The sequence below is a fragment of the Manis pentadactyla genome, chromosome 10, assembly GCF_030020395.1.
Source record: "Manis pentadactyla isolate mManPen7 chromosome 10, mManPen7.hap1, whole genome shotgun sequence".
Lineage (NCBI taxonomy): Eukaryota > Metazoa > Chordata > Mammalia > Pholidota > Manidae > Manis > Manis pentadactyla.
The window spans coordinates 79,174,036-79,200,480 of NC_080028.1; the positions used below are offsets into that span (position 1 = coordinate 79,174,036).

General features: G+C 45.2%; 1 protein-coding gene across 1 annotated transcript in view; it reads left to right on the forward strand.

Moving 5' to 3' along the window:
• CACNG3 (calcium voltage-gated channel auxiliary subunit gamma 3) overlaps nucleotides 1-17,631 on the forward strand; it is an 81,628-nt gene extending 63,997 nt beyond the window's left edge. The window contains exons 2-4 of the mRNA XM_036916932.2: nucleotides 7,220-7,303; nucleotides 12,077-12,217; nucleotides 16,576-17,631. Of these exons, the coding sequence (XP_036772827.1) occupies nucleotides 7,220-7,303; nucleotides 12,077-12,217; nucleotides 16,576-17,087 (737 nt within the window). The 3' untranslated portion in view covers nucleotides 17,088-17,631. The remainder of the gene's footprint in view (nucleotides 1-7,219; nucleotides 7,304-12,076; nucleotides 12,218-16,575) is intronic.
• The last annotated feature ends 8,814 nt before the right edge of the window (nucleotides 17,632-26,445 follow it).

Here is a 26,445-nt window from a genome sequence, read left to right on the forward strand (position 1 = left end):
CTTTAGGGTGGTCCAACCCTAAGGAAAAGATGGCATTGACTTTGGTCCTTTAGCAACCCATCTTCCTGGTTTTTCCAGAAACACCCCAGGCCCCCCAGGCCCCTGTCGCTAGAGGGCAGCTGATGCACCTGGTTAATCTCATAACTGGCTCTTTCGCCCACCAGGCTCCCTTCTGTCGCCCTTGTTAACCTAGCTCATCCCCACCTCAGTCTGCACTTGCGGCTCCCTCTGCCTGGAAAGCCCTTTCCCTAGACCTTCACATAACCAGCTCCTTCTCCTCATTCAGGTCCAAATTCGATGTCCCCTAGACCGCCCTACCCCTACCTGCCCACTATCTGCCCCACCTGGTGCATCGTCACCACGAGTCATCCTGTTATGTTCCCTTCAAAGCACAGTTACCTTATTCATTTATTACTAGGCTTCCGACTCCCTCCCCAGTGAGAACATAAGTTCTAAGGACCAGAATCTTCTCTGTCTTGGATACTAGTAAGTTCCTAGGACTTAAAAACAGCTCTGGTCCACTGTGCGTATTTGATATTCACAGCCCAATTCTCATACCTGCCCCCCTCGGGGCTCCCAGTACCTCATCACCCCGCACCTGTAGCCACTGGCTCTGTGCCCCAGACCAACCACCACGAGCCTCTAAACACCCTGAACGCCTCTGAGTCCCTACTGAGTGTCCCCTCACCTCCTCCTCTCTGCCTGAAGCAGCACACCTCTCTTGCTCTGATTAACTTTTAATTAAGCTTCAGAGCTCAGCGTAGACATGATTTCATTCAACGTTTGGTTAACAAAAATCACTCTGCTAAGCCATCAGGCAAGAGAATTTTTGGTGATGAGGGAAGAGCTTTCACTTTTAATCTTATGCCTTTCTATGTATATGGTTTGAATTTTCTATGTACATGTCCTCATTCAATTTAACAGGGATTTTCTGAATACAGGATAATGGACTGCTGTTTATTTTCTTTGTAATGTTTCTCAGCTTTGAAGAAACATCCTAATAAATGTTAATTCCAAATGTCAGTACCACAATGACTTAATTACTACAGCTTTATTGTGTGGTTTAGTATCTTGTAAGGAACCACCTTTCATTTATTTTAATTTTTTTTCTGGCAAATTGCCTTCAGCTTTCCAAATAGACTATTCTATCACCTGGGGTGGGGGGGAAATTAGGATTTTTATCCTCTTTTTTTTTCCTATTGCTTATAACTCTTAATTCTTATTTTTTTTATCTTGCACTAGAGCTTATAGAACCATGGTAAATAATAGAGGCAATAGTGGCATTCTTATCTCATTCATGATTTTATGAGATTATTTCTAGGGGTTGACCTTTAAGAAAGATCTTGCCCTCCCTCCTATAAAGGAAGTATTCCTCCATCATCTGAGTGGGACATGAGCCATTAGCACCATCTTCTCTACCCAGGATGACGATGCTGGTGTCACCACAAAGCCAGTCTCTGCAATGACACTTCAACACTGCAGGACATCTCTCCCGGCTCTGTCTTGCATTCCAAACCTCTTTCTGAGGTCCTGGGGTCTGTGGATTCTCTCCTACCTGCCCTACCCTTGGTTCCCATCCCCTGTCCCCTATAACCACTGGGTCTGTTCCTCCTCCTGGTTTACCACGGTCCTTGTTTCTGCTTCTCCCTGCCCCAGGACCTTAGCTTCAACTGTGCTAGGACAGTGCTCCTCTTTGTATCCTGACTTCACCCTTCCGAGATATGCATTCACTGTCACTCTTGGTCCCATCCTGTGCAGTTCATGGGCAAGTCCAACACCACCCTGTTTTCCTTAGATTTACTGATATGGGGAAATACCCATGAGAAAATGTAAGTAAGCAGAAGAGCAGCATGATCCCAATTTTATAAAACCATTTGTGCGTGAAAGCATGGGGAAAAAGCCTGGAAGGAAAGCTACAGAAATGCTAACTAGCAGTTATTTCTGGGAACTAGCAATAGGCTGCTTATATGAATAGCCAAGTTCACTTTTTGACGAGTGTCTGACTTATGATGCCAGCAACCTCATTGTCAGTGTGGAGTCTTCCTCAGGGAATTTCTTAATTCCCTTTCCTTTTATATTGCTTCTTTAAATCTCACCATGGCACCAATGTGTCTCCTCTGGTCCTAAAATACCTACCCAAACCAATGGTAGTAACAGCTATAATTCATTGAGTTCTTACTATTTGCCAAGAACTGTACTGAGGGCTTTACACCATTGCCTGACTGAAAGAGCATGTGTAAAGGGCTGAGAAAAATGACCGGTACTATACTTACTACTACGGTCTCAGCTAATTCTCAGGACAGCTCCACAAAGTTATTATTATCACCTTCATTCTGTAGAAGATAGTGAAGTTTGGAGAGGTAATTCACTATATAGGTACCCCAAGTGACAAATGGCCTGGTGCGGGCTTTGGCTAACTGGAGAGCTCATACCCCGTCTAAAGGGATCTACCGACATCCAGCTGCAAGGGTTTGTTTTCACAAGGAAATGTGGGAAAGAGCCCCCCATTTTTGAAAGAAGCTCCAAATCAGGTTCTTCTGTGACATATCCTTAATTGCAGCAACATATTTAATTTTTTTAAATGCAACAAAATGTGCACAAAAATACTGCAAGTATAAAAACATTCCACAACTGAGATTTGCCCTAGAGGCCTGACACTTTCTGCTTTAGAAGCACCAACCTGGATTATGTCCTCCAGCCCCAGGAAGACCTCACATAATTTGTGCTGCCTCACAGCACAGAAGTCTTTAGACCAGGGATCAGCAAAACCTTCCTCACCCAGATGGTAAATATTTTTGGCTTTGCCATCTCTGCCATGAGAGCACGGGAGCCATAAACAAATGAGCATGGTTGTGTTTCAATGCGATTATATTTACAGACACTGAAACTTGAATTTCATTTCTTTCTTTACATGTCATGGAACAGTATTCTTTTGGTTTTTCTCCAGCCATCTAAATATGCAAAAACCATTTTCAGCTGATGGGATGTACAAAACCAGGTGGTGGGCTGCTTTAGACCATTAAAAACTGGTGGCTGTTTCTCCAGGAGCTGCTGGTGTTTGCTGGCCCTACGTCTTAGCTTCAAGCTTCCGTAAGTCACCTTGGGTGAGGCCCATTTCACAGGCAGATGCAGGCTGTGTACTGTTCCTTTTTCCCACATGGTACAGACTGGTCTGTTTTAGCAATGTTCGAATTTCATCTTCAGCTGAACCTCTGTTCCTATAAAATCTTTTCTTTTTAATTTTGATATCATTAATCTACAATTACATGAGGAACATTATGTTTACTAGACTCCCCCCATCACCAAGTCCCCCCACATACCCTATTGCAGTCACTGTCCATCAGCGTAGTAAGATGCTGTAGAGTCACTACTTGTCTTCTCTGTGTTGCACAGCCCTCCCCATCCCCCCCATTATGTCTGCTAATCGTAATGCCCCCTTTTTCCCCTTATCCCTCCCTTCCCACCCATCCTCCCCAGTCCCTTTCCCCTTTGGTAACTCTTAGTCCATTCTTGGGTTCTGTGATTCTGCTGCCATTTTGTTCCTTCAGTTTTTTGCTTTGTTCTTATAATCCACAGATGAGTGAAATCATTTGGTACTTGTCTTTCTCCACTTGGCTTATTTCATTGAGCATAATACCCTCTAGCTCCATCCATGTTGTTGCAAATGGTAGGATTTGTTTTCTTCTTATGGCTGAATAACATTCCATTGTGTATATATACCACATCTTCTTTATCCATTCATCTACTGATGGACACTTAGGTTGCTTCCATTTCTTGGCTATTGTAAATAGTGCTGTGATAAACGTAGAGGGGGCATATGTCTTTTTCAAACTGGGCTGCTGCATTCTTAGGGTAAATTCCTAAGAGTGGAATTCCTGGGTCAAATGGTATTTCTATTTTTAGTTTTCTGAGGAACCTCCATACTGCTTTCCACAATGGTTGAACTAATTTACATTCCCACCAGCAGTGTAGGAGGGTTCCCCTTTCTCCACATCCTCGGTAACATTTGTTGCTGTCTTTTGGATGGTGGCGATCCTTACTGGTGTGAGGTGATATCTCATTGTGGTTTTAATTTGCATTTCTCTGATGACAAGCGATGTGGAGCATCTTTTCATGTGTCTGTTGGCCATCTGAATTTCTTCTTTGGAGAACTGTCTGTTCAGCTCCTCTGACCATTTTTTAATTGGATTATTTGCTTTTTTGTTTGTTGAGGTGTGTGAGCTCTTTATATATTTTGAATGTCAACCCTTTATTGGATCTGTCATTTATGAATATATTCTCCCATACTGTAGGATGCCTTTTTGTTCTATTGATGGTGTCCTTTGCTGTACAGAAACTTTTCAGCTTGATATAGTCCCACTTGTTCATTTTTGCCTTTGTTTCCCTTGCCCAGGGAGATATGTTCATGATGAAGAAGTTGCTCATGTTTATGTCCAAGAGATTTTTGCCTATGTTTTTTTCTAAGAGTTTTATGGTTTCATGACTTACATTCAGGTCTTTGATCCATTTTGAATTTACTTTTGTGTATGGTGTTAGACAGTGATCCAGTTTCATTCTCTTGCATGTAACTGTCCAGTTTTGCCAACACCAGCTGTTGAAGAGGCTGTCATTTCCCCATTGTGTGTCCATGGCTCCTTTATCATATATTAATTGACCATATATGTTTGGGTTAATATCTGGACTCTCTATTCTATTCCACTGGTCTGTGGGTCTGTTCTTGTGCCAGTACCAAATTGTCTTGATTACTGTGGCTTTGTAGTAGAGCTTGAAGTTGGGAAGCAAGATTCCCTCTGCTTTATTCTTCCTTCTCAGGATTTCTTTGGCTATTCGGGGTTAAAATCTTTTATGGAGTATGTAAGATAAGAGGTGGTCCCACAACCACTGCCCCTGCCCTGCTCAGCAGCCCCTGACATCTATCATGGAAAAAGTATGATTGATGGATAAAAAACACTGGTCCATTTCATTGCCACAATCAATAGCAGCAGATGAACCATAAAATTACCGTAAAGCCACCTGGCAAAGGGCTTTGCTTACTACTTTAAAATGAGTTGAAGAGCAGGCAATTCACAACAGCAGTTGGAACCTTGGCTTGGATCAGCCAGACTTCCACTTGAATGTGCCACTTATAGCTGTGTCTTTGGGGAAATCACTAACTTCACTAAGCCTCGGTTTCCTCATCTGTAGAATAGGTATCTTAATACCAGGTGTCTCATATGTCTGTTCTGAAAGGTAAACAGGATGAAACATGCAAAGTGCTTAGAATGACTATTGTTATACAGTAAGTGCTCACTGTGTGTGACTTACTATGATTTATTATCCAGAGAACTGGAAGGGGCTGGGGCTTAAAAACAAACAGGCATATGGGAATGAAACTCTAAAATCTAAAAGAGAAAAATGAAGAATATTTTTAATATCACAGAATAAGGTATGAGCTTGTCTTTCTTCTAAGAATGTCCTTGAGTTGGCAGGTCTACTGTCGAGAATCCCCCTTCTTGGTTCTGAGTCCCTTATTTGCCTGGTGAGCAGACACTCAAAACCAAAGGGATGCTGTAAGTATTTTGCATCACATTTATCATAAAATGTCTCTGGCCTGGAGTCTACTTAGAGTAGGGGTTAAATATATGGCATTCTTATTATTATAAGACTATCACAGACATAATACTTACAGTTACTATTCATAATGTAATGGTGAAAGCCATAGGCTGAAGCCTGGATTTAGATCTTGATTCCTCTTCAGCTATGACAGTGACATCTTGATTTCCTCTGTGATCCTGGGTTGCCTCATTATCAAATGTCAGTATTAATAGCTCCTACCTCCTAGGGTGGTGGACAAGAGTAAATAAGAGGAGTAATATATGGTTTTAGCTCTGTGCCTGGTCAACTGGAGGCACTAATAAGTGTTGGCCGTTATTATGATGTGCCTAGAGCTTTGCAAAAATGATCTCATTTTTGGTACACCACCTTATTTAATTTTTACAGTCACTGCTCTGCAATACAAAGCCAGCTCTGTGTGATCCCAAACCTTGTCCACTGCCCGTGACACCACCCAGCCCCTCACCTCTGCACTGTCTTCAAAGGCAGGAATGAGAACAATAATGCACAATTTCATGTGTTGTGATGAGAAGTTCTGAATTTGCTTGTCATTTATAAGACATATGTAAGAGCTGGCAGAGCTGTTAGCTGCCCCAGAGGTAGTTAATTGGCTAGTTAACAAACACCCACAAGTTAAGTTGAACCGATATTGAAGAAAGAAAAGGAAAGAAAATACTGACAGCTTCCCCAACATGTACAAGGGCAATTCTATGTCCCCTGAAAGGGTGAGCAACACAGCAGAGCACAGCAAGCTGTCATCTAGGTGAAGGGAGAGGGAAGCAGACAGTCTTGTGTCAGATAAGAGCATTATCAGGGAGAGTGAGCTACTGCTGAATCTATGCCTGGAATCGCACCTAGGACTCAGCACATCTTGATTGGAATTCCAGCTCTACTACTTACCCATGTGAGCTCCAGAAAAATTCTTAAACTTAGTTTTCTCATCTGTAAAATGGATAATTAATATATAGTTGACCCTTGAACAACACAGGAGTTAGGGGCGCTGACCCCCCAGTGCAGTAAAAGATCCATGTACAACTTTTGACTCCCTGAAACCTTTACTGTTAAGTTGGCTGAAAGCCTTACAGGTAATATAACACATATTTTATATATGTATGATATACAGTTTTCTTACAATAAAGTAAGCTAAAAGAAAAGAAAAAAATTTTTTTCAAATGGTCACACATCTCAAGAAAAAAACTTTCAATATATTTGTTGAAAAAAATCCTTGTATAAGTAGACCTAGTCAGTTCATACCTTAGTTGTTCAAGGCTCAACTGTACATAAGTTCTATTTCCTTTTCCCTTTTCCCCCTCACTAATTTGGGGGGTGTGGGGGGAGTGGGAAGATAAGATAAAACAGGCCTCATAATGAATGCTTATGCTTCATAGCTCTTTGACCTTCTAAGTAGATCCCAAGATCATGCAAAATCTAGGAAGCAGAAATTTTCAGTCTTTTAGGAGTATTTCCTCTACTGGTCTCCTTTTGGTGTCCTAGGAAAGATGCTGATGGACCAACACAAGCACATCCTGGGAAGGACTCACCACGGGGGTGAGGACCCAGGTTGGGCCCCAGGGGCTCTGGCTGCCCCACCCCCAACCCTAGTTCAGGACCGTGTTTGTTTCCACAGGGGCTTTCCGAGGTGTGTGCAAGAAAATCGATCACTTTCCAGAGGACGCTGACTACGAACAGGACACAGCTGAGTATCTTCTGCGTAAGTTCCCTGCTTTTCAGGTCCCCCAGGAGGCCTGGAGGGATGCCCTGCGGTCCCCCAGCTGCCTCTGAGTTTGAGGCTCCTCAATACCCACCCTTAGAAATAGATAATTTTAGGGAAACTTTGCTACAAGACAGAGTCATTCAAGTGCTTCTGATATCTAAGTCTCCTTAGTTTCAATGAACTAGAAATAGAAGAGAAAAAAAAAGGTGAGTCAAAAACTGAAGGGTTCTTTCTAGTCTGCTTAAAAGAAAATCTAAGGAATTTTCCTCAACTTGAATTCAAGCTTTCACCTTCCCCAGGGAGCTGCGTTGAGGTGCTAATAGTCAAAGTGCTAATGGGTGAGGTGCTAATGGGCAAGGTTCTGGCGGCAAGTCCTGAGAGAATACATGAAAACCAAAATTCCCCTCTCTTCAGTTTCTATCCTATCAGGCAGGGCCAGTGTTTCCCTACAATTGTCCCAAGGTCAATACCCTGGATATGACCTGAGACTGTCCCAAATACAGCATGTGAGAGGCAGTGGGGCTCAGGGGCTTAGAGCAAGGACTCTGGATCCTGGCTGCTAAGGCCTTATACCCCAGTCTGACCCCTTGCTAGCCTGACTGGACCCAGGCCAAGTTGCTTTACCACTCCATCTCATGGCTTTCTTTATCTAGTCAGAAATGGGGATCATAATGTCATCTATCTACAGGTTTATGAAAATAAAATAAGCTAATACCATTACCCTTAGACCAGGGACCAACATGCAGTCATGAAGCAAAACATGCTAGCTCTTTTTTGTTGTATGGATGAGCAATAGCAAAGTCCACCCGCAGACATGGGCCTGGCATTGATCCAGCCACAGACAGAACCTGGGATTTACTGTAATTTAAGTGTAACCTCAACAAGAACATGTGTCAAGTTCACTCAAAAGGAAAAATCTAAGGCATTGATTAATTTACTATTAGGGTATATTAAACATTAAGGTATTTTTTTAAACTGCTATTATATACAAAAACTTCAAGAAAGTGTCCTATTCAGATTATGTTCATAACTGATAGCTCAAGAAGGGTGTTTTTTAAAATATACAAGCCTTTAACCATGTAACAATGTAAGTGGTGTAGTGGTCAGTTTGAAAGCAGCAGTCATTTTAAAGCTAATTTTTAAGATGTAAACGTATCATTTCTTTATTTTCAGTCCTAATCCACCTACTAGGATTTATCCAAATGCCTGCCAGGATTTATACAGCAGCTCAGAAAGATTTGGTGTGGGGAATAAAGGCCACAGAAAGAGATGCAGCTTGACCAAAGTTTGGGGATGACATAGATTTACTTGGACCTCGTCAAAAGAAAATGCCCTTAAAGTCATCACCAGTGGGGTTTCACCAAAGTGTCATAGTTTTTCTTTCCCACTTTGATGAAACATTGTGAAGTTTGTCTTGTTGGAAAGTAAACAGGACTGTGGCTTCTATTTCACAACATGCAAACTGCTTTTAAGTTTTTCAGAGAGGTTGGTTCCTCTTCCAACAAAATATTTTTCTTCCTTCTGGGATAGTGGGCCTCCTCACCCCCATCCTGCTGTCCACCTATGCTCCATCATTAGCCACAGAACCAGGCTAAGGTTAAGGAGGGGCCTTAATGAGCATGTGAATTTCCTGCAGGGGATTTTGGAATCCCGGGCCCAACCACACGGGGTCAGGCCAGTTCCTGCAGGGTCCTCCAGGCCCAACCAGTTCCTGTCTTGACGACACCATAGCAGGATTAGAACTCTGCACATTGATTCCCCTACTTTTCCTCTTTCTCCTGTGCTGTTGGGCTAGGCTACAGCTTAACCCTGTAGCACAGGGTTTAACAGCTCATGAGTCCTGTGGCCTGGACTCTTTACCATTTTGCACTGAACTTGGCCAAGTCCTGCTCAGATGCGCATGGGGGCATTACTCTGGCATCAGCCTCCCACCCCACCCCTAAATCTCAACTTAGCCCCAGATGGTTTGGGGAGGAGAAAGAGGAAAGCAAGACAGTAATACCTTTTTGTTCTGAAGCCACCACATGTCCACTGGGCTAAAATGAACACAGAGTAGACTCCAGCTAGGAGAATGGAAGCAGTGAAAGTTCCAGCTGAGGCAAACCAGAGTTCACACCTGCTCATTACCTCATTTGTGGGGTAAAGAAATGGGCCTGGCCACCAATTGGTTACCACGCGGTTACTGTACCACCTGGGAAACAGTCACATTTCAAACGTGCACTTTTATAACCAACACAAATCAGTAGTTTCAAATGTTCAGTTAATTTCTTTCAGGCATAATCATACTTTAATCATACTTTGAAATAAAAAAAATTTAACTATTGTCTTTTAATCAATTGAACTCATACATTGAATATTCAAGCAAATATACACGCAAATGATTGCCTTAAAGGTTTGTTCCCAGGTTCCTAAAGGACTCTGGAAACCACTGGAGACAGACTCACTCCTCATATCTTAGGGACCCAAGGCCAAGGGTCCAAATGGACCATAGGTCATATGTGCAAATATTTAGAAGTTATAAATGAGCTACACCACCGCTGGGCTCAAGTGCCCACCCAGGACCCCAGAGCCCACTCCCCGGGATCCTCCCTCAACCCAGAGGCTTAAGTCAGCAGGGAGGCCAGCAAGCCTGCCTCCTACAAACCTGTGTGATAGCAGAGATCCGCAGGCCAGCACAGGGCGGGCCAGAAGCCAGGCCCGTGCCCACGACCCAAGGGCAGTGACTGACAGGACCGACCTGGAGCCAGGAAAGGGACTGACCTAATCATGCCCCCAGGGGTCAGGGTCACAGGATCCCCTCCTCATGCCCCACCTCTCCCATCAGGGTTTCTAGGCAGTTTGAAGCCCCTCCTCCAACTTCACCATGGAAGCAGAGGGGTGGGAGAGATGCTGTTACTGGGCCCCTGCTCTGCTCTGGCCCTGGCGAGCGCCAGATGACCGGGTGGCCGTCTCTAAGCCAAAGCAAGGAAGTCTTTAATTTTCTTCTTCTCATTAAGGGAACTGCACCCCCATGTGCCCTTGGCCCCTCCCCCACAGGCCTCCATTGGCTAAATCAGTTACCAAACTTTCAAAAACATTTTCCACGAAATAAAAAAACACCCAGTCACAGCTTTGCGGCTGGAGCGTGAGCACCGCTGTGCCGAAGCAGATAGAAACGGTGCGAGCCAGATCAGCAGGAAAACGCACCAAGAAAACAGGCTGTAGAGCATTGAACACTGAACTCTGACCTTCCCATGGCCAAAACGAGCTCTCAGAGCTTCCTGCCATGCCGCCCCCACCGCCACTCCAACGCACAGGCTGTGTCATCACAAGTGCCACCTTCTCTCATCAGTAAGCACCAGACATGGGAGTCGCTCTCAACTCCTTTCTCTCACTTGCCACTGCCAATTCTGGTGGCTTTACCTTCAAAATCTATCCTGAATCCAACATGTGTCCACCACCTCCAGCCTAGCACCGCAGACCCAGCCACCTCAGCTCAAGTCTGGACCTTGCAGCCTTTCAGCCCTCCAGGGACCCTGGCCTTACAAGGCCCAACACTTGGTTCAGTGCTCTCCTGTCCCCATCTGGAAATGCTTCATAATTTTGGAACAAGAGGCCTTGCATTTTCCTTTTGCACAGGGTCCTTGCAATTTCTGCAGCTGGTCCTGCCTGTCACTCTAGACCATAAGCCACATGAGAACAGGGGCCCTGCTGCTCTTGTATACAAAAGAACACATATTGTGATCAACAGGTATACTCTGGCCTGGACAGACCAGGAAATATCTTTATACTGGTTGGGTAATTACTGGGGTGGACCCCTCCCCCAGAATTTAGGGCCTCTCCATGACCCAGCAACTAAAGAGTTAACACGGGGGCCTCCAGGACAATGCTCCAGCCCCTCAACCAGCATCTACTTTGAAGGGCAGCCACCTGTGACCTTGTGGATGCTAAACATGTCCCCAAGTACCCAGCACCCAGCATAGCACCTGGCATTTGGCAGATGCACAATTAATATTGTTGAGTGGATAAATCAATTCATTTGTTCATTCAGTGACCACATGGGTATTGAGAGGGTATTGCCAGACTCTGTACTGTAGGTGTGTGTCGGGAAAGGTTCTGCCTTATCTGATGAGAGTCCCTGGATCCAGAGCTCGCTACATAATTTGCAGGACCCAGTACAAAACGAAAATCCCAGGCTTCTGCTTCAAAAAGCAGGCAAGAAAGGTTTTTCCTTCCCCTGTGATCTTCCTCTTGCTCTGTCATGGTGTCTTCTCTTTGTTATTTAATGTTACCCTCCCCTGGGCACTGGGACACTCAATGAGTGAGTACATACCCTTGCAGAAACCCAGGGCTTGCACCCAACTCTGATTCTCCCTGTGTCCATGCCAGCCCCTGCCAGGAACAAGAGGTGGCAGTGGTCACTGGTTGGGGCAGGCAAGTGGGCAGCTGAGGACCCATCCCAAGGAGAATGGGAGGGGAAAGGTGATGAGTGATAAGGTCTCACATGAGTTAGGACTCCAAGCCCCCCGTGTAGGCTCTATTGGCCCATCAGACTTCACTTATAAAACACAGTTTCACAGACAAAATGATTCAGAATTTCAGGACAGAGACTTGAGAGCATTACCACCAAGCACAAGGCCCTGAGTGACTGCAGTGGTCTCACACCCATGTTAGATGGGCTCCGTTCTGCTGCCCATGCTCTGTTTTCCCCTCATGCACCCCTGAGCCTGTGGTGGGTGAATCCTGGGGCTGGCTGGGAAGCAGGTGGCACCCTCTCTCCTTTCTCTGCAGGGGCTGTGAGAGCTTCCAGCGTCTTCCCTATCCTCAGTGTCACACTGCTCTTCTTCGGCGGGCTCTGCGTGGCAGCCAGCGAGTTCCACCGCAGCAGACACAATGTCATCCTTAGCGCCGGCATCTTTTTTGTCTCTGCAGGTGAGCAATTGTCCCCAGCCCTGAGATCTTCAGACACCAAACCCAGGACCATGAGACAAAGCAATGCTATTCAGGCTTCCCTCCAGATAAAGAGCAAGAAAATATTCAACTTGTTGTGTTAAGAATGAAAATCCAAAAACTTTAAATAGAACCAAAGATGCTGACCCTCCAGGGTGGCATGAAGCAAAGATAAGGAGGAGACAGGATGGCAGAGTCAGCCCGCAGAGGGAGAGAGAGACTGGTTAATAGGAGAGGGTGTGTATGTGCTTGCACACAGTGGGCAGGAGGACATATGGTGTGTTTAACACGACCTAAAAGACTGGTTCAGTGTGTTTTAAAGGGGTCTAACATCCTGTTCACTTGAGCATGTTCATAAACTGCCTCTGGCCCATTGAAATATGTGTTTGCTGGTTTACTGTTCACAGCATTTCAGGTGCTCAAATTTTCATGTTGTTCAAAGTGTCTCCTAGAATGAAGTAAAAACCAGCAGCCCCAGATGCTGCTGGGAAGACCTTATCGTCAAGGTGACAAGGAGGAAGGGAGACAGGCTTCAGGGAGGGATCCCCTTTCCTGTCTTCTCTCTCCCGCCTTCACCTCCGTCCTCATCTTCTGTCTTTCCCTGGGTCTCCCCCCTCCTCGTCTCTTTACCATCTCCTCCCCTCCCACTCCTTGATCAATGTAATCTGCATGACATGCTTCAGAGAAGGGCAGAGCAAGGAGCTGGGACAGAGTGGGGCTTCACTCTTTGCAGAGGACCCTCCAACTTTGCCCTATAGGCAAAATACTGATTGGGATGGGGAACAAGGGGAAATAGTATAAAATGGTGGATGCAAAGGGCTTCCCCTCTTGGCTTTGAATTCTAATCTCCCCCTGTTGGGAATGTTCCCAACTCCCTCTGACTTGGTTTCCTCGACTATAAAATGAGAAATAATCACAGCTCCTACTTCACAGGATTGTTGAAAGAAGGCTGGACATAAAAAGTACAATATTATTTGCTAGTACTGGAAAGGCAGCAGCAATATAGTTTTGCAGTTTTCAGCCCATGTCCTGACCCCCTCTGAGACCTTGCCCTCAGGCCTTCCCCACTGGTTCCCCTTCTGTGCAATGAGGAGGTTGGAACACTTCGAACTCTTGAGCCTCTGGGAACTGACCCCAGCCACAGATCAGGCAGAAAGCCGCATCCTGTCACAGGGCCGTGTCAGCCCAAGGATGCTGGGTGCTTGGCCACGCTCTGTGTGCACAGATGGTAACAACTGATAAACACAGAGACTTGGATTGCTTTGAGACACATTTTAGTTGCTGGTGGCCTGTCCAGCTCCTGGGCTCTGACTGACCCAGAGGGTGGTTGTTATGCTGACATGAGGGTTTCCTGAGCAGCAGATCATTATTTTGTTCCTCAAGGGGATTGTTAGGGTAGAGGGTGCACCAGCAGCTTTCTTCTCACAAAGGGGTATTGTGAGAGGTGGCAGGCAGAGTAGACACATGGGGACTGGGCAACATGAGGGGCAGTAGCAGAAGCCCTGAGGGGAAGCCAGCAACTTGGGGTCTATTCCTAGACTGCCCCCCTCTCCAGTCTCCCCAAGGGACCTGAACAGCCTCAGCTATTCCACCAATGAAAGTTTTGGAGGATTCAGTACTGTCTAAGGGTCTTTTTGGCTCAGCTTTTCTAAGGGTCTGTGGTTTCAGGCAAGATATCAACAACACTTTATGGAGCACCTGCCGTGTGCCAGGCACTGTGCATAATGTTGAAGAGCACAGGCTCTGAAGCCAGGCTGCCTGGTGCCAACCTTGGCTCTGCTACTTTCCAGCTGTGTAACATCGGGCAAGTCTCTTAACCTGTCTGTGCTTCAGTTTCTTCATCTGAAAGATAGGGATAATCATGACCCTATCTCTTTGAGGCTGTAAAGAGAATTTAATGAGTTGATATATGAAAAGTGTATAGAACTGCACCGAGCACAGAATTACTGCTGCTATTTTATACGTTGTATCATTTAATCCTCATGCCAACCCAATTCACTCACTCATTCAGTAAGTGTGCGCTGCACTCCTGCTGTGGGTCAGGCTCTGGGCTGGGACATGATGGCAATGAACCAAAGTAGCCTAGGTCTGCCCTCAAGGAGCTGACAGCCTGGTGGCTGGGAGAATGAGTGCTCACTTACATCTTGTTCTTCCTAAGCTTCATTCCTGAAATCTAAATCCACTCGTGGCTGAAACAGTCCTGAGTTCAATCCCACCTCTGTGGTTTCCTAGCTGGGTCGACTTGGGAAGTTGCTTATCTTCTCTGCATCTCAGTTTCCTCATCTATAAAAGAGGGGTAACTTTTTTTAAAGCAGGATTGTTGCAACGATTAATTGAGATGGTCCCTGTGCAGTGCCTGGCACATAGTAAATGCCCTCTAAATAAACGGCAACTCACTTGGCTTCCCGCCTCCTTTAACCTGGTCTGACATCTGAGCCTCTCTTGAAGCTTCTTCTTCTTCTTTTTTTTTTTTTTTTTGTCTCCATTAAGACTTCCTTTCAGGGCTGCCCAAACTTTGCCACCAAAATTTCCTTGCTGACAGAGGAGAAAGAACACTGGGGAGTCAGGGGGCCTCATGAGAAGCTGCCTTCAGTGAGCTGAAATGGCTTTGAAGTCTGGCTCCCATTTACACTTAAAAATTCATGTGAATCCTGCTCTCTCCTCCTTATTATATTCATGTTCATTTTAATATAAAGAATGTGTCTTCCCTACTAATCTTCAAGCCAAATTGACACTCCAGAACAGGAGGCATTTTTCATCCTGGCTTCCTGCAGCCTGACACAGGGCTGGCGTGTCAAGCCCCATATTAAGAAATAGCTCAGTGATTAGAACTCACTGACTCCCTCCTGTGTGCTGGGCAATGCCAAGAGGAGGTACAGAGCAGAAGCGCACCCTGGCCTGGCCCTTGAGGGGCAAGTCCTAAATGGAGTATGGTCAGAGATCATATTCAAAACACTAATTCCCCTTAAATGCATATGCATGAGCCAGTCAGAATGGCAGCACTGGGGCAGAGTCGGCAGCCCCTGTTATGCCAAGTTTCAGTCCTTCCATTGCTGCACTATGAGGATATCTTGAGGAAGAGTATGGGCAATAAAGGAATGGAGAGAGGACTCAGGAGGCCACTGGAAATGGTTATTTACCAACTGGTGCTGGGAACTATAATGAGGGACAGCCTCCAGTTAGCACCACCGTAACTCTGGAGGCCAGGAAATGCCAGCTGATGTACCAACCTCCCTGAGTCACTGTTGGTTTCAAGGCCTGGATGAGGCCCTGGAAGCGGAGGAACAAAAGAGACATTCTGCCTTTAGAAAGACCACGTGGGTAAGAGGTCCTCATAGGCCCCTGGCCCTCAGGCTCTATTGTCCTTCTTATCATTCCCCCAGAGAATCAGTTCCTCTCTGACTGGGCAGGTATTTTCAGGGCTATTCCATTGGCACTTGAGGGCACTGAGACTGCAGGTTTTACCTACTGGGGACAATAGCTTCATGCTCCCCATTCCTGATGCTCAAATGACAGCTAATCTACAGCATTCTCTCATCCTGGGCAGATAGAAAGACTTAGTAAGCCACTGTCCCTTCCTCTCAGGTCCCCCGCCCCTCCAAGACCCATTATACGTCCGTGGGGCCGCTACATTTGAGCTCTCAATAAGCACTTCCAAGTCAATATATCCAAATCTCTCCTCTTCTCTAAACCTGTTCTCTCACTGCTGGCTCTTATTTTAGCTCAACATGCCACCAACCTCCCCCTCATCCAAGCTAAAACCCTAGAAGGTCATTCCCGATGCCTTCTCTCTACTCCAGTCAATAGCCTTTCATCACCTGACTCACCCTTATTTAATGTTCAGGATCCAGCTCGAATGTCCCCTTGTCTTCACATCAGTCGTTTTCTCTCCCCTCGCTCCTGGACCATTCTATGTGCGTCTCTGGTAGAGTCCTTACTGCATTTTGCTATAATTGCATCAACAGGTCAGTCTCTCCTGCCAATGGTAAGGGACCTGTATCTTGTTCATTCTACCATCCTCATGACTTAATGGTGAAGATTAAGTTGTGAATGAATGGCTCCTAAGGCAAAATACATGCCTTTTGAGTTCCACTGCGCTTGCCGTGGGAGTAGGGTATATTCTTTAGCTGAACGCACACCACGTGGGATTGAGGAGCCGAACTCATGGCCCAAAAGACAGACTACGTGAGAGGAGCTCAGCAGTTGGATTTCCCAGCTATAGATCCATGCTCCTCTCTCCCTGTTCTCTCCACATTTTCTATAAATACTTCGAGACTAAAAATGACGGTCACCTCTGAGGTTTTTAAAAGATGATGCATTTTTCTTTCCTTGTCTCTTAGGGTTAAGCAACATCATCGGCATCATAGTTTATATATCAGCCAATGCTGGAGACCCCGGGCAACGTGACTCCAAAAAAAGCTACTCCTACGGCTGGTCCTTTTATTTCGGAGCCTTCTCTTTCATCATCGCAGAAATTGTGGGAGTAGTTGCCGTGCACATCTATATAGAAAAACATCAGCAGTTACGTGCCAAATCCCACTCCGAGCTCCTGAAGAAATCTACCTTCGCTCGCCTTCCACCCTACAGGTATAGATTCCGGAGGCGGTCAAGTTCTCGCTCCACGGAGCCCAGATCCCGAGACCTGTCCCCTATCAGCAAAGGCTTCCACACCATCCCTTCCACTGACATCTCAATGTTCACCCTCTCCCGGGACCCCTCAAAGATCACCATGGGGACCCTCCTCAACTCTGACCGGGACCACGCTTTTCTACAGTTCCACAATTCCACACCCAAAGAGTTCAAAGAATCGCTGCATAATAATCCGGCCAACAGGCGCACCACGCCCGTCTGAACTGACCTTTGCCCTCTGCCCTCTGCCCCAGCACAGCCTTGAGGGAGGTGGACAGAGGTGTCTCTGGGGTTGCATGGCATGGTCCTCGTGATGGTATTATTTTCTACAAAGAACGAAACCAAATGGACTCAGCCCTCTCCCACTCTTTGCCCCTTGACCTCCAGGTCCCAAGACCTCCATTCCTCCCCAATTTTTCAAGCCAATCTCATGATGTTCTTTCTCTTTCTGTGTATCTCTGCCAGGTGTTTTCCTTTCTTCCTTCTTTACTGGAAGGACCTCTACCTTGTTCCCTCCCTGGAAGAGGACTTTACTCAGAGTCATGGGTAGTGGCCGGGAGGGGGGAATCCCCGAATCCCCAGGCGTGTGCACAGTGGTCCCCATCACCCACTCACAAATCCTCAGGACACCAACCGCCCAGGTGGCCCTGAGGGAGGCATTCACCTTACGTGTTAGAGAAACATGGCCAGAAATCAAAGATATCAGAGTCCCGAAGCAGCTAATGTAATAAGCACTCATGTTATTAAAGGTTTTGCCTTGTCGTAACCAACCAAACTGGGGGTGTTTTGTCTCTTCTGGGTACTTCCTGCACCAACTCACCACCCTGCCATCCAACTGGCCCATCGCTGTGTGGGAGGCTGAGCTTTGCTCCTCCACACTCTGCCCACTGAGAACAGTCCCCCTTCACCTCTTGCAGCCAGCAAGGTGCTCACACCAACGTCAGCATTGTGTGAGCCTCACTAACACGTATTCAAACATTTGGCCCTGGCACCAGCAGCTTCAGGACTGCGGGCAAGTCCACCTTACCTTCCAGACAGTCTCTGCACCTGTAAAATGGAACGTGGTAAGGTACGCTCCTCCGCAGAGTTGTGAGACATAAATAAAATGTCATGTGTAACATGATTAACATATTGTAAATAACCTATATATAGACAGTGATTTGTAAATTTTGGATCAGTTCTGGGCAGAGTGAGCATTATCTTAGTCAGCTCAGGCTGCCAGAACAAAATGCCATAGATCAGGGTGACTTAAACATTTATTCTTTGCAGTCCTGAAGGCTGGGATGTCCAAGATCAGGGTGCCTGCCGATCCAGTTCTTGGTGAGGCTCTCATCCTGGCTTGCAGTAGGCCACCTTCTTGCTGTGACCTCTTCTTACAAAGCTACTAATCCCATCACAAGGGGCCCATTCTCATGACCTCATTTAATCCTAATTACCTCCCAAAGACCCCATCTCCAAGTACCATCACATCAAAGGTTAGGGCTTGAGCATATGAATTTGGAGGGGACCATAATCAGCCCACAGCAAGCATACTGCAGGAAGATGGCAGCTGAATGGGAGCTGTTCTGTATGGGGGGAGGGGAGCTTTGCCCAGGGTTTAAGGTACTGGGGAGAAAGAGTGGAAGCACATTTGAGTATTTGATATCAGAAAACATGAGATTGATGTCACCTCTACCACCCCTGACTTCCTGAGTGCCTTGGGCTCACACCCAGTACTTTCCCACTGAGGGCTCTGGTCACCCTCAGGGGCTGAGTTATGGTCGTAGGAGCTACGCTTACCTAACGCTGCTATGTGCCAAGCTGTGTTGCAGCATTGTACACACATGACATCATTTAATCCTCCCAGTCATTTCCCCATTTTACCCAGAGGAAACCGAGGCAAGAGAGGTTACATGACCATTATGGGATGGAAGTCCTGGAAACCAAGTCAATATCCCCCCCACACATGGTGAATTTGATTGCAGACTAGGAACAATTCAGTTGGTTTAACGCTTAAGAGTCATTGAGTGCAAATTAAACTCAAATACGTCAAATTATTTCATTGATTCCTTAAAACAACCCCACGTGTAATTGGAATTATTATCTCCATTTTGACAGGTGAGGAATAGAGGCTCAAAGAAACTGTCTTAGGTACTAATGAGTAGAGCTTGCATTTAGACCCAACTCCTGCTTCCTAATTTGAGTGACTTCCTTCCTCACCAGTATTTTCCAAACCTCAGCCATTTGAGAAAACAGTGATGAAGTTTTTCATATTCATACACCAACGTCGACAATTTTTTATATAATGTTTTTCTTTAAAGTGACTCACTTTTTACTTTATATATTTACTTACAAAATAAATATATTTTGATACTGAACTTTATATCACTACTTTAATAGGAAAACTGGAACTACTTGCCATAAACAAATGGTAACTGGGAAAATAAATGCAATGAAAACAAAACAATCCTATATTCTAGCTGCTGCCTGTCCTAAACTGAAGGCTGCTACCTGCTCTTTGTAAAAAGGATTTAGGAAGATGTTTAAGATATTCTAGCACTGGAAAAGATGCTGCCCTTGGCTTAATCAGAAGGATCAATGGAGAACTGGAAAGGGAGTAATTTCTCACTATGGGAGCTGCTGCTCTCTAATACTGCAGCCATGAGCCAGGGCAAATTGCCTCATCCCACACCTTGGGAAAGGCGGTTCCAGACAACCTTGGAGAGAGAAGGATCTGAGAGATGGAGCAAATAGGTAACGCATACTCTGAAAAAGTGGAAGAAGCAGCCAGCAGCGACCTGTAGTGCTAGCAACCAGGACCTTGTCAAAAACAGGGCCTCTGGGGAGCTGATGGGAATGGACAGAAAGGTCCTAGGGGCTTACCTGGCTGGATGCCTGTCCTAGAAACCAAGTACACAGCCCTTCTGCAAAGGCCAGAAAGAGGGAGGAAAGACGTAGGCCCCTGGCCCCAGGAACGACCCCCCCGCCCCCGCACCATCTAGGTCAGCTCCCTGCAAGGCTTTAGCATATGGGACCCCAGAAAGTCTTTGCTTGAAGTCTGCTCAGCTGGACTCAGCTGACTGGCATCAAATAAATATTAACATTACCACTCCCAGTTCACAGCCAGGATCCTGGCCAATCCTTGTCATCCAAACTCCTGCGAATGATAGTCATCTTCATTAGTCCCCCAGGCCGTGTGCCAAGCAATGGATTGTGAATTTCACTTATTCCATCTCACTTAATCCTAACATTTGAGGTAGGTACCATTGTTAAATGCACTGGACAGATGCTGAAACTTGCAAAGAGACAGCAAAGCAGGTACTCAAACCTGTGTCTGCCTCACTTCACAGCACGTGCAACAGCCATTCGCTAAACTTTCCTGGTTCCGCTTCTCAAATCTCAAATCTTTCCACATTCCACTTCTCAAATCTTCTCCCCCATATGCAGCTCCCTTTCCCAGCTCACTCATTTCTGGACCAGCAGCATCCTACCTCCAATCTTGAGACCAGAATCCTTGGTTTCCCTGCTATGCTTCTCTATTCTGCACCCCCCACCTCCAGAGTTGATCTTTGGCCAAGTTATGTCTTTACCTTTCGGGAGAGGAGCAGCAGCTTGGAATAACTCCAAGCACACAAACGCTGCACCTGTATCTGCCCAGATTTGAATCCCAGTTCTGCATTTATCAGCCATGAGAACTCTGGCAAAATTATCTCCTTGTCCCCAGTTTCCCCATTTGTAAATTGCACACAAAAATAGAACTTAGTGCCCGTTTGTTGTGAGGATTAAATGAGCCTATATTCACAAGGCTTTCAAAAAAATACTTACAACATAATAATCACATATACATGGTAGCTCTTATTACTTAATACAGTTTTCAGATATCTAGTTTTCCTATTTGGGCCCTTTCCCATTCAGAGTATCTTATTTTCCAGATCTTGTCAACATACACCTCTGGTCTGATCAGGCTAGTGACCACACTGAAACCTGGCTGTACTGTACTTGTTCCCAATTCTCTGGCTTTGCTGATGAATGTTACTCTTGTTTGAAATATTTCCACATGTCCTTTCCAAATTCTGTCCATTCTTCAAGGCCAAGACCATGCCTAATCCCTTCCGTGAAGTCTTTAGTGACTCCTCAGGCCACATAAACTCTCACTCTTGGCATTCATTCAATCATCCATCCATCCACCCATCCATCTATCCATCTAGCACTTATTACCAAGTATCTACTACATGCCAGAAACAGTCATACTCTTCACAGATCCAACCACGACCCTCATGGAACTCTCAGTCTAAAGGTAGAGACAAGTACTAAACAAGTGACCACACAAATCAACATCACTTAAAATTGTGATCTGTCATGAGAGGAAAATACAGTGCAAACAGTACAAAGGAATATAAATGGGGCTCTAATTCTGATGGACAGTCAAGGAAGAGGAAGCCACATTTACCATCAGAACTAAAGGAAAAGTTAGGATTATTTAAGTAAAAAGAGAAAGTGTGGAGGGGAGAAAAATAGCATGTGTAAAGGCCCTGAGACAACCCCCACATCCAAAAAATCCAGGAAAGCTGGAACACAGCAGAGAGGAAGAGTCGCATGAGATGAAGCCAAAAGGAAAGCTGGATCCAGAGGATGAAGCATTAGAGACATAAGGATTTTGAATTTTGACCCTAAGTACATTAGACACAATCTAATATGTATTTTCATGTGTTTAAAAAGTTAAGCACCCAGTGAAATACTGGATTCCTAAATCTTATCTTTAGAAAGATAAGAGCTTGTTGTATTGCCTGTTTGGTCCACAGTCTCTCATAAACTAGTCAAGGTCATGAACTGGACCTGACCCTGCTCCCAGGTACAGCTGATTGGATCTCAGCATGCACCTGATATAAGGTGAGCAATCCATTCATAGGGTGGCCAGTGGCCTAGAATTTGTGACTTGACTTAACAAGTTAAACTGAGCCAATCAGATGATCTCTGCTGGGAACTTTAAGAGACCCAGAGAGTAGTTGCTAGTTGATATAACAGAAAAGATATAAGGGAGCCTTGGGATTAGGGCAGCAACAATGAGCCAAAGGCAAGATGACATTATTAAAAAAAAAGAAAAATAAACTGTTTGGTAAAGAGAGGACAGCCCTGCAAAGGCTTCCCATTGTACTTTAATAAGATACAAATTCTTGCCATGGTCTCCAAGGTCTTGCACCATCTAGACCATGCTGCCTTATCCACTTTACTCCATGCCACTTTCCATCTTGTGGCCTATACGCCAGTCACGTGTCCTCCCTTTTCAGTTCCAGCTAAACATATCTCTGCCTTGGGGCCTTTGCACCTGATGTTCCCACTGCTTGAAATCTCTTCTGTCTCTATATGGCTCACCCCTTCTCATTCTTCAGTCTAAGCTGATAAGTCACATCTTCCTTTAGCAACCCAGAATACCTGTTATTCTTAAATATAGTCCATACTTACTGCCTTGATAGCTCAAGTCTCTAATAGTTTATTGTTTGTGTATTTGTTACTCACTAGAATATGTTCTGTGAAAGCAGTGTATTTGACTGTATTGTTCTCTGCTGTTGTCCTCCATGACAAGTGTAGAGCTATTCACCCAGTGGGTGCTCAAATATCTGAAGGAAAGAAGCAAAGAAGGAGAATGCATTAAGAAATGTTGAGAGGAAAATAAAGATATCACAAGCAGTGGAAGACAGTGGCTCCCTTGGTTTCTAATAGCTTCCCTGTCCCATTCCCTCGGGCCTTGCTGCACCACAGTCAAAGTTCTCAGATCTCTGGCAGACTTTCGGATTCCTTCAACAATGTCACCTTTCCTTGAGCAAGCCTGAGTGGGTCTCTGTTCCTAGTTATCAAATGAATACTGGCTAGACTCTGTGTTTCCAGAAGCTTCCAGAACTGGGGAACACCCAGACATGTGGGGCAGCTAAGAGTACCTTTTAGGAATAGTAGGAAAGCTAGACCAAAATGGTATTTAGTCAGGATGTTTATACAAGGGAAATCAGAACCTCAGAGGCAGTCAATTCAGAAAGACCCAAGACCAAGAAAGACCCAGAGACCAGAAACCAAGTGTCACTGTCTAAGTGCTTGTAAATCATCAGTCTAAAATAAAAGCCACCATAAAGGCAATAGCAAGGCCACATCACCAGGCTGAAAGCAAGCAACTCCTGGATATTAGATTAAATTTGTGGGTGGCTGATTGCCACTTTGTAAATAAAAACAAAAGCAAACAAACAAAAACCAGTTTTGAGATGGTGGTCTAGGCTTCTTGGTTCCTTCTCAGATGCTTTAAATAAGAATCTTTCGGCTGCAAGTAACACCCAATTCTAACTTAACTAGCTTGCATTTATCAGGTAGTCTAAGCTACCTGTCATACCAAACAAACCTCAACATCTCAGGGATTAACCCAAGAAACCTTTATTTCTTGCTCAAAAAATCTAGTGCAGGTGTTCCTCGCTGAGCAATGCTCCTGGATGGCTCTGCTCCAGGCTGTAACTCAGGGAACCAAGCTGCTTCTGTCTGGTAGTTCTGCCATCCTGTGGCTTCAGGTTTGTCCTGACATCATCCACCTGGGTACACAGGGCAAGAGGAGAGAGGCAGAGGTGAGAAGGTAAAGGATCGTGCACTAAAACTGAATCACCTTGACTCAGAAGAAACCTACTGTGTATCACATTCCATTAGTGAGAATAAGTCACATGCTTCCATCTAGATTCCAGGGGAAGGGAATGCTGAAAATATCATCCATGGCTGAAGAGTTGCTTCCAAGTAATAACTTTACATAATAGAAGGTATGCATGAATCTTTGGAAGGTGACTAGTCATTGCTGCCATACAACTTAAGTGAGAAAAATATATCTTCCATAAAAAGAAATTTTTCAAGATAAAGGTGTCAGGGAGATGAGTTTGTTCCCCTCAGTTCTTGTCCCCACTGCAACAAAGAACTGAAGGACAGAGATACAGTAGTGAAGCAGAATGAAAGTTTTATTTGAATAAACTCCAAGGATGAGTGGGCTAAACCCAAGCTAGAAACAGGCAGGTTTACTTGAATAGAGCAGAGAGGAAGGAAAGCAGAGAGGGGAAAGGGAAGTTCATTGAACTGCTGCTCAGCATAGGGCATAACCCCTTGCCAACTCCTAAAGCCAGTGTCACCTAACATCCAGTGTCCACCTGAATCTGCACAGCATGGAGACTAAGGCCCTACCACCCCAGGATTTGGGGGAGCTACAGGGAACTGGATGGAGTGAGATTATGTTCTGAGAACTTCTTAAAGACAAAAAAAAAAAAAGATTTTCAGGCAGGCACATAAGGAGCACGATTGTGTAGCTGCAGTTCTGTCCAGGTCACCCAAGCAATGGGAACTTGCAAGCCCAAATCAGAGCTTCCAGTAGCCCCTCCTATTAATCTGAGGCGGAACAGAGAGTGACACACTTGAGGCAAGGTGAGTGCAGGCAACCTCAGAAAGGAGGAGGTGGGCCCAAAAACTGGGATTCTGTCTTTTAAGGTGTTTCAAGAATGAGATAAATGTAAAGGGTCATGGGGGAATAGGCTTGTCAGGTGATCTCCTGATGTTTATCTCTGATGAGAAACAATATGTCATTGTCTATAACTAGTCCTCTAGGGAATTCTGTAGGCCTTGCCTTAAGGTAAGTCACTGACTAATTACCAAAGAATATGTTAGGAATCTAATTTCCCAATTCTCTTTTAAAAGTGGAATCTTAGCCTTAAGTCCCTCCTGTTCATCTTATGCTAATCTCTGCATTTTTTTGGAAAATTAATCATGAGGCTTGTCTCAGGTCTCTGCCCTATCTCACCTGCATTAGCTAGGGCAAGTCTCAAGGTCAGCCCAGATTCAGAGCAAGTGGATTGAACTCACAATGCAAAGGGCATTAACTCTGTCCTTTCTGCCTCTCTGGCTTTATCTGGTTAACTCTCTGAGTTCTTGGTGGGCTCCACTCTCTTTTTATCCAGCTCATATCTGTCTTTCTGCCTAACAAAGGGGCCCCCAGGTTAGTTAATTCAGCAGGCCAAACATAAATTCAAGGACCCAAAGTCTTCCCATGTTTCCACACTTCCAGCCTTAGGCCAGTAGCCATCACATCCAGGTATAATATCCCATCATATCCAGATTAAACATCCAGCAGAAGGATAGCTGCCTCTTTCCAATAAGGAGGATGGAATTACGGTGAAGGACCAAGACCAGTGGTTCTCAGCCCTAGAAGTGCATCGGCAGCACCTGAAGGAAATTTTTAAAAATAAAGTCCAGGCCCCACAGCAAAGGTGTTTACTTAATTGGTTTGAAGTGATCCTGAGCTTCAGAAGTCACCAAAAGATCAAAGTCCATTCACACTCTGTTTAGCTTGTTCCATAGAATGTTGGTAAACACTGGAAACTTAAAATGATAAAGCCAATGCGGAGGAAAATGATAGCAACTAGCGAATCTGGGTAAAGGGTAGAGAAGCTCCTTACACCATTCTTGGAATTTTTTCTATAGGCTTGACACAATATCAAAATTTCAAGTTACCCAAAAGAAAGGAGAAAATGAGAAATCACACATAAAAGCCAGGATTTTTGTCTTCCTTTGAAAATCAGAAAATCTGGGGAAATGGGGTCTGGATTCCTGCAGAAGATAAAATGCAGACATGAGAAGTGGTGTCCAGACCTCTGATCAAGTATGTCTGGGACAAGGGCCTGAGCACCAGTGCTCTTAGCAAGAACTCAGGTGAGGCTTTGCATCAGTCTTGGGAATCACTTTCTGGAGTCCTTCAATTTTTATTCATTTTCTTCTATCCCCTTCCATCCTCTTCCAACCTCTAAGTATAGCTTGGATTATTTCTGCCCAGCGCAGCACCTTGCACTTGCCCACACTGAAGCTCATCCTTGGCAACTCCTCTGCCCACTCACACAGCCTGGGGAGCTCTTCCTGAGGCTTATCACCAGCGGCTGGCATTTCACTACCTGGCACAGCTAAGTGTCATCAGCGAATGTGGCGCTCTCACCACTTACTCCTCCAGATCAGTTAGGCAAATGTCAAATAAGACCAGTCCCAGCACTGACACCCCACTGTTTTCAATTAATTAATTAACTAACTTATGACAACTCAACCAAGTCTCTGGCAAGCAGAAGAAGCCAAGTGTGGTAAGCAAAGCAACAGAGGAATTCTATGTTGTCAGGGCTTTGCAACAGCAGCTCTTGGGCATTTGGGGCTGGGTAACTCTTTGTTGTGGGAGTGTCCTGTGCATGATAAGATGCTTAGCAGCATCCCTGGCTTCTACTTACCAGATGCCAGTAGGACAAATCCCTTTCCCCTCCCCCCATAGGTTGTGACAACCAAAAATGTATCCAGACATTGCCAAGCATCTAGGGATGGTAGAGGGGGAATAAGTCACTCCCAACGGAAAGCTGAAGAACTAAGCCTGAGAAAAGATGGAGTCATTCTAGAGTTCTAGACAGCAAGGACTACGAGATGGAGATGGTTGAGTCTGAATCCTGACTCCACCATTTCCTAGTTGTGTGACTTTGGACAAGTTACTTAACCTCCCTGTGCCTCCAATTTCCTCATCTATAAAAGGAGATAATTAGGATAGATTGTGTTACATGGTGGAA